At 54.7% G+C, this 8,507-nt stretch overlaps 1 protein-coding gene across 3 annotated transcripts; it reads right to left on the bottom strand.

Annotated features, from left to right (window-relative positions):
• Window positions 1-669: 669 nt before the first annotated feature.
• Window positions 670-7,799, bottom strand: NECAP2 (NECAP endocytosis associated 2). Of its 3 annotated transcripts, none has more exons than XM_028741366.2 (8): window positions 7,605-7,799; window positions 6,699-6,799; window positions 5,915-6,019; window positions 5,133-5,214; window positions 4,227-4,335; window positions 3,059-3,197; window positions 2,595-2,688; window positions 670-1,860 (listed from the first exon to the last, which is right to left on the bottom strand). In XM_028741366.2, the coding sequence occupies exons 1-8, from the start codon at window positions 7,697-7,699 to the stop codon at window positions 1,809-1,811; spliced, it is 777 nt and encodes a 258-aa protein (XP_028597199.2). In that variant the 5' UTR covers window positions 7,700-7,799; the 3' UTR covers window positions 670-1,808. The 3 variants fall into 3 exon arrangements, with proteins under 3 accessions (XP_028597199.2, XP_028597201.2, XP_028597202.2); XM_028741368.2 differs by having other exon boundaries at window positions 2,595-2,685; window positions 7,605-7,783; XM_028741369.2 differs by having other exon boundaries at window positions 6,699-6,837; window positions 7,605-7,751.
• Between the last annotated feature and the right edge of the window lie 708 nt (window positions 7,800-8,507).

The following is an 8,507-nucleotide window of genomic DNA, read 5'->3' as shown; positions in this document are numbered from 1 at the left end:
GCCAGGCCTGACATGTCAGGAAAAGTGAAAGGGTGATAGGGCTTTGGGAGGCAGCCTCTCCCTGGGTCATCTTCTTCCATAGCTAGAAGCTTGTTTGAGACCTGGGGACACCACCAGACATTTGCAATGCAGTGGGGGCAAATTCAAAGCCAAGCGGATTGTCCAGAGGCAGCACTGTGATTTCCCTGTCCCAGAGAAAGACAAGCAGGACTCAGCATTTGGCTTGAGAGGGAAAAATCCCACCTTGCATCCCCCGAAATGATACTGCTTTTTGGGGTTCTGGGGCTGTTTTTTTGGCTGGAAAATGTTCTTTGCTCACAGTCACAAATGCCAGCCAAGGAACTTGGGGAGCAAGAGAATTGTACCTCTGGGCATGAACAGAGTGCCAATCCTCAAAAAACAAACACACACAATAGGAGTGGAAGTTCTAATCAGAGGAGCCGCACTAAAATAGCCGCATCTATTAAATTCAATGGGTCCAACATTGGGCACCACCCTTAGGTGTAGGAAAGTGTCCTTGGGAACCCACCCATGATCCACCCAACATATGAATCTCACTGAGACACTGTTTTTACTAATTATTTTGGCATTTTCGCTCTCCCACCTGGGCCCATTTCTGCTTCCCCAGCCCCTTTCCCAAAGACAAATAAAGGCTTTTATACAGATAAATATATATACATATACATTTTTAATAAGGAACCAGCTCAAAAATAACAAAACAAAAGGCAGCAAAAACTTCATGGAGTTTCATAGTAAGAAAACGTTCTGTAAAAGGCCTTCGTCTTAGAATAAATAGGATAGGAGTGAATACAAAGATTTATATTTCAAAAGAGAATTAAAACCCGGTTCCGTAAGATGGCCCAGAGGGCAGTTTTTGTCCTTCACAATGTCTGAGGCACCTGCGATAGGAGAAAAACCCAGGGTCTCTCCGAAAGTAAAAGGGTAATTTGTTGTGTGTGTGCACCTTAAAAGCCACACCAATATGGAATGTCAGAAGTTCCACTGCTCTTGCTGCTCAAAAGGCCAGTTTTAGCAGGGGAGGGAGAAGGAAAAAGAGAAGGCACTTCACAAGGCAAAGAAAAGCCAGGGACCCCTGCCCTCAAAGGACGTGGCATCATTGCTCGCCGCCTCTGCAGCAAGCTGACGACTCTTCTCTCACCTCCACCACAACCATCAGAGGCAGAGCAACATGACAGAATCGGGGCCCAGCGTCCTTCCAGTGTGGAAGGCACCCTGGAAATTCCGAGAGGGAGATGTGCGACAGGTAAGCCCATTTCAAGTTTGCAAGGTGGGCTGCGAAGGCAGGGCGCTGCTGGTCACCTCCTGCAAGGGAAGCCGCCTTTGCCCGCGTGCAGAGTGTGTGTTTCCTAGGGCAGCTGCGCCACAAAATCCCTCCAAGCTAGAAAGGGGGCGAGGCGAGGCAAGCATATCAAAGAAACACCGTTAAGACACCACACAAGACAGGAAAAAAGGCAAGAGACAGGAAGGCGCCTCTTTCTTTCTGGACAGGCCCAGCTGTCTCCCTCTTTCCCAGGTTCTTAAGCTGTGATCTGAACCCAGGAAAAACTCCCTCCCTCCCCTTTCAGGAACCCCAAGTGCTGAGGGGGTAGATGGAGAGAGAAGAGGATCTGCACAGCCCCAGCTGACCCCCACCTTCCCTATCCCATAAAATGCCCCAAGCAAACATCCAGACACATCCAGGACTGGGATCTCATGATGCACCACGAGGGCAAAGTAGCTTCCTCTTTGGTCCACAAGGGTCCTTCCGTGGCCTTCACCCCCGACCAGAGAAGCACAAGATGCTCAGCTCAGAACTGGACCCAGCTGGTGGAGCTCTGCTGAGCCTGACTGGAGGCAGACCTAGGAGGAGAAAGAAGAGGCGCTCCCTTCAGCAAGGAGGGGATCTGCAGGGGCCCAGGGCCTGCACTGGGGACAAAGAGGGTCCCTTCCTCCTGAACATCTGGACGTAACCTCCTCCCATCACACAGTGAATGGCATGAGGAGGCAATGGAGTTTCACTGCTTCTCCAAGAAAGCAGCCCTACCCTTTGGATAAGAGGATCTCCCCACCACTGGGACTTGAACGTCATGAACCTGGCACCCCTTGGGTCCCATCAACAGATAATAATAATAATAATAATAATAATAATAATAATAATAATAATAATAATAATTTGTTATTTATACCCCGCCCATCTGGCTGGGTTTCCCCAGCCACTCTGGGTGGCTTCCAACAGAACACTAAAATACAATAACCTATTCAATATTAAAAGCTTCCCTAAACAGGGCTGCCTTCAGATGTCGCCTAAAGGTTTGGTAGTTATTTTTCTCTTTGACATCAGGTGGGAGGGCATCCACAGGGTGGGCACCACTACCGAGAAGGCCCTCTGCCTGGTTCCCCACAACCTCGCTTCTCACAGGGAGGGAACCGCCAGAAGGCCCTCGGAGCTGGACCTCAGTGTCCGGGCAGAACGATGGAGGTGGAGACGCTCCTTCAGGTGTGTCAGATGTCAGATTAGGGAGTTTTCCGGCTAAAGGGTGGGGTGGGTGGAAGGGAACACATTTCAACTTCTGCAACCCACGTGTGACTCTCACCCAGAAGCTTTGGTGAAGTCTCCCCAGATGTCCGCAGCTGCTTCTGCTGTAGAATTTGAAGCCTGTGGAGGCGGCCACGGGATGGAGACGTCTGCTGATAAACAGGATACAGGGAGGGAGAGACAGAGAGATAACTGTTCGGCACTTGGGATATATTTCGCAGCACCTTCCTGGCCAGCCCTTTAAGAGCCCCTGGGACCTGGTGGAGAGGAAGACCCCAGAAAGGCAGGCAGCCGAGACAATGTTGGCGGGGCTGGGAGTTTAACTGGAGCAGCCTCCTCTGCTCTGAAGCTTGCCTGCCCCGAGAAAACCTTAGAGTCCAGCGACGCAAGGCTGGGAAATTACCTGCCCATAACCATAACAAGCAAGCCTGGCTTGGGGAAAGCCAGCTCCGAAGTAGGACGGCTGTGCGCTGCCATAAGGGACTTTCTATTTTGCGAGTGAGATCGATGGGAAACACAGACCTGCCTCAGCAGCAGACGAAAGCTGCTCCCCGGTCAGGGTGGTCTTTCCTCCAGGAGGGGGTGGGATGAGGCTGGGGCCCCCAGAGCCTGTTGCTCGGGGCCTGCTGGCCGAGGAGGAGCCGTCCTTCTTCTTCACGTTCTGAAAGGAGATTGAATGGCATGGTCAGTCACTCAAAGGGGCGAAGGGCGTTCCCCGGCCCATGGCTGCGTCTCTGCGCGGGTAGCAATCCCAGCTGAAAGGAGGGAAAGGCCTCGTCTACCTGCAAGCAACCTGCAGCTCCAGCCAGCATGTTGGGGACGTTCCCTTGACCACAAGTCAAGGCCTGGGCTGAGATGACTTTGAACAATTGCCTTTGTCTCATCTCCTTGCACACATTGACACACAGTGGACACACGAGCAAAAAGACTCTCCCCCCACCCCCCTCCTTTGACCTTGTATAGTGTTGTTCGTTTCTAAAAAGCCATTATCACGTGGTCAAGTGATATAGAGGCAGAAGCAGGGCACAGGGCTAGGATGCTGGGGTGTGTGTGTGTGTGTCTATGTCTCAAAAGAAATCCCTTTGGGATGAGGGAGGGTATAATCTGCTGATGATCGGATTAAGGTAAAGGGACCCCTGACGATTAGGTCCAGTCGTGGCCGACTCTGGGGTTGCAGTGCTCATCTCGCTTTATTGGCCGAGGGAGCCGGCGTACAGCTTCCGAGTCATGTGGCCAGCATGACTAAGCCGCTTCTGGCGAACCAGAGCAGTGCATGGAAATGCCGTTTACCTTCCCGTTGCAGCGGTACCTATTTATCTACTTGCACTTTGACGTGCTTTCGAACTGCTAGGTGGCCAGGAGCCGGGACTGAGCAACGGGAGCTCACCCATTTGCGGGGATTCAAACTGCCGACCTTCCGATGGGCAAGCCCTAGGCTCTGTGGTTTAACCCACAGCACCACCCGCGTCCCTGATGATCGGATTAGTTCCCCATCCATTTGGGGTGAGAAAGGAACTTTCTTCCAGGTCCTACAGGCTATCAACTCTGGGTGGTGTCCCTTGGTAACCCATGGCTTGACTTGCTGATTTCAGCCTCTCGTTAGCATTTGCTTTGCGACTCCTTTTCCACAGCCTATCCCCCACCCCCTCTGCCACAGCCGGACAAGCCCAGAGAGGTCCCTCCTCCTCACCGCAATGTTGAGCTTGATTGTCTGTCCTTCCTTGAAGCCCAGGTCCAGTTTGGGGCCCTGGTCTGGATTCAGGGCCTGCTTGGCCAGCTCACTCTGCTGTTTGACCCACCTGTTGAGAGAAGAAATTGGGGTGGGGGTGGGGTGTCAGGAGGGAGCAGCGCAAAAAGCCTAAGGTGTTGGCAGCGGGCAGTGTAGGGAAAGTAGCTATGTTGCGCTCAGCACCCAAGCCCAGGAAAGCCAGCACCTTCTCTTTCAGAAGAAATCTGTTGCAGCCACAAAGGCAGCACCCAAAACCCTGTGTTTGATTTCAATTGGTGGGAGGAGTGTCTGCAGGGAGTCATGGCTGCTTTCCCCCTGCAACCCTCATCTGTCTGGGATATCCATCCCGCCCCCACCCACCCCACCCAGCCTGGGTAGATGGAGAGTTGCAGGGGGAAAACTCCTCTGCAAGTTCCCCCCCTGCTTCCATCCTCAGAATCAGCCCCCTAGCTCGCCTGCTGAAATCCTCCAATTTGCCGGCGGTTTACCAGAATGCAGGCTCCTTCAGGAAAGCATACACCAGGGCTACAGAGAGCAAAAGGGGACTGCAAGTCGTGACAGAATCTGCCCCCACCTGCAATCGGCAGCTGCCCAAAACCCCGCTTTCTTTCTTCCCTTCACTTCCCACGCTGCTTCTTTCACAGGGGGAGGGGTTGAGGTTTTCATTTTGTTTTGCACCAGCAGAGCCAGGAAGGGGCATTCGAAGGAACCCCAGAAGGCAAAAGGTAGCTTGCACCAGCTCAGGAGAATGAGCTTGGCTCGCATGGAAAGGCTCCACCCGGTGTAGCATAGACTCCACCTGCTCCCCTTGGGCTGGGGAAGGTCTCGACACCCAGGCACTCTGCAAAGTGGGAGGCAGATGCTCACTTGAAATGGTCCTGCAGAGCGACGTTGAAGTCGAAGGCATCACCTCGGTCAACAAAGCCGACTCCAATGAAGGCCCGGCGCCCTGCAAGAGAAGCCATGCTCATTCTCTCGGCAGCAGAGCTTTCATTGTGGCACACCAAGGAAGTGCCGAGAGGCCCCGGCTGCCCACAGAGTGCAGAGGGAGCCAGGCAGCCCTGGGAGAGGAAGGGCAGCACCTACAAGAGGGGCAGCTCAGTGGCACCAGGGGTGCCAGGAGTGGCTGTGACAGCAAGCTGGCCAGAGGCAAAAGGCCCACATGGGGCCTCACTGGCACGGAGGACTGAAGTCAACTTCCCAGGAACAAAACCACACCAAAGCAGAAGGGCCTCACACACACCGTGGCAGGTGCAAGGACAGTCCCCTCTCCTATCGTTGGACCCGACTAGCAGCCCACTGTTAGCCAACCCAAACAAGGCAAAAAGCAGGCAGTGGGAAGAGATCTGAGAGCAGAGGGGGGCGGGGGATGACCAAAAAGCAGCAGCCCTGGGGGAGGCAAGCTGTGCCGGCGCCAAGAGGGCCAGGAAAGAGCATGCTGAGGAAATGGGTGCAGAGGGTCCTCTTCCCAAAGGCCCCCCAAGTCCTGGCAAATCCCAGCTTGCTGCAAGAAGGAAGCTTTGGGTTTTGAGGGAAAGAGGGCTTGCAGGTGCTGCCTTAGGATCATTCCAGGAGATGCACAAGAGGGGAACTGATTCCAGCTGCCCTGCGTGCCTAGGAGGACACGATCCGAACCTCCGCCTCCATACCGTTCCCATCCTCAATGCGGATGACAAAGTATCGGCTGGAATCCGTCACACCCTCCACAGTAATGCTGGGGAACTGGTCCACAGGAGCCTGGGCAAAAAGTTCTCCTGGAAGGGGGGAAAGTGAGGGTGTGAAACCAGCTGGTCAGCTTCTCGGTCCCATCCGTCCAAAGATACTTTGGGTGCCATGAGTGCGTCCCATAGTTAGCAGATTGTGTTACTTCTCTTCATACTTGTGCATTTTGGTTCAATGAAAGTGACCCCCCCCCAACACAATGGGTGTGTGACACTGATGCAGAGATTCTGAATCAATGCTCATTCATGTCCTTCAAAATGCTTTGAATTGGAAACTTAAGTTCACAAATAAGTTGGGGGGGGGGAGGGAGGACTCTACAGTTTAAGATGTGCCCTTTCTGCCTTCCGGAAAATTAACTATTGGACTCCTGGGCACTGCAAGCGAGTCAGGGGAATTTGCTATGGCTCACCACTACACCCTGAATGGAGTTTGCCCAAGATTAGCACACATGCACACTTTGCAATTGCTCCCCTTCGGGTGTGGGAGTGAGGGCTGGGATTCAGGGTAGCTTTACAGACCCATAAAAGAACCCAATTCTGGCATCCTATGGACAATCAACCTGGCTAAAAAGGATTGCCCTGAACCACAGTCACTGTGTCTCCTTTTCCCTGAGACTTAGCTAAGGCCTAAACTGAGTTCCGGGCTAGGAAAAGTTCCCTCCCTCCAACAACCATGCTGGACGGAAACAATGGACGCCTCACTCCCCATTACCTGAGTTCTTGTCCTCCAACTTGATGTAGGCCACGTTCCCTTTGGCGGTTATGCGCATGCGCCCGCTCCATGCTGGCTGGTCCAGCTGCCACTCCGCAGCTCTAGCACCAGGGAGAGAAGACAGCGCCGCTGTTCAGGGCTAAAAGTCACCCAACAGAATCAAAAGCGTTGGAAGGGGCCCCCGGAACACCAGCTTCCCACCCCCTCCCCTCTTTCTGCAGTGCAGAAAACCTGCAACTGCAACACACACAAAGACATCAGGTGGCCTCGTTGGGCTTCGGAGCAAATTTCTCTTTCACGCCATGTTTGTTAAAGGAGTAGGCTAGGCGCTGTGGGTTAAACCACAGAGCCTAGGACTTGCCGATCAGAAGGTCGGCGGTTCGAATCCCCGTGACGGGGTGAGCTCCCGTTGCTCGGTCCCAGCTCCTGCCAACCTAGCAGTTCGAAAGCACGTCAAAGTGCAAGTAGATAAATAGGTACCGCTCCGGCGGGAAGGTTAACGGCGTTTCCGTGCGCTGTTCTGGTTTGCCAGAAGCAGCTTAGTCATGTTGGCCACATGACCAGCTGTACGCCGGCTCCCTTGACCAATAAAGCGCCACAACCCCAGAGTCGGTCACGACTGGACCTAATGGTCAGGGGTCCCTTTACCTTTATTAAGCACCCTTATCCAAAAAAACAACAACACCCCTGCCATGTTCCTCCTTCGCTGCCACCCCTTCAAAACTCCCCTTTTAACACGACGGTGGTGCCACTGTACGCCCCTTCCGCCCCCCCCCCAGCAGCGCGAACTGAGCCTTGAGCCCCAACCCGCAGGGACACCCTTGGTTTGAAAGTGGGGGGAGGGGAGAGAGTCCGAGGCAGGGAAAGGAGGGCACTCTGCACATGCCCCGGGTCTCCCCGGCTCACCTGTAGCCCCGGTTAGAGGCGCGCGGGGGCACTCGGTAGACGTGGACCTCCGGCTTGACGCAGAGCACCGACTCGTACTCCTCGCCCTCCGCCATCTCGACCGCCTACTCCACGGAACCCGGAAGCGCGGCTCTCTCCGCCCACGGAGGCGCATGCGCGGACGCGCGCGAACCGGAAGCGTCCGTCAGCCTTTTGCGTCACTTCCTGCGGGGGATTGTTCCGGCTCCAAGACTCTTCCTGCCTCTTGTGTCGAAGGCAGCAAAATAAAGCCTCGCCGGCCAAGGCAGCGGAGCCTCCTCAAAGGCCTTCCCGGCTCCGCGGCCCCTCCTTTGCGGACAACCTCCGCTCGGGGAATGGCCCTCGCCTCCCGCCGTCCGGCTGAGGAGGGCGCATAGACTTGCGAAAATTGTAGAGTGGTGCTCGCTGTGATTTCAATGGAAGCTTCCGGGTTCTTCGGGCCTTTTTAACGTTGTGGTTCCGAGCGGCTGCCCGATGGAAAACAGGCAAAATCCACGGCACTGAAGCGCCGTCTCCCCACCTTCGCAGTAGGCAACAGAAAACGGGGGACCCCTGCTTTCTTCCGCGCTAAGGACTCCGAATCCAGGAATTGGGGAGGGCCACTCTACACTTTCTTATATCTACGCGGGCGGGGTGGAAGCATAGGGCTAGAAGGGACATAAAAGGTATAGAGAGAGAATGGTTTTCGCTGTATCCCGACGCGGCTGTTCCCCCTGCTGGCCGGGAAGGGCGTCGGCAGCCGCGTCTCGGCTGAGCCGACAGCGCTCAATGTGTCGAACCGAGAACTATTTTAAGGGACCCGGTTCGAGCTAGGGCCCCTTTCCCGGGGGAGGTGAGGGTCCAGGGGCTGGAGCCAGCATTGCACGGTGGGGCAAAAGAAAATCC

The sequence above is a fragment of the Podarcis muralis genome, chromosome 7, assembly GCF_964188315.1.
Source record: "Podarcis muralis chromosome 7, rPodMur119.hap1.1, whole genome shotgun sequence".
Classification (NCBI taxonomy): domain Eukaryota; kingdom Metazoa; phylum Chordata; class Lepidosauria; order Squamata; family Lacertidae; genus Podarcis; species Podarcis muralis.
Note: the sequence above shows the minus strand (reverse complement) of the source record. Positions and strands in the feature narration are given on the sequence as shown.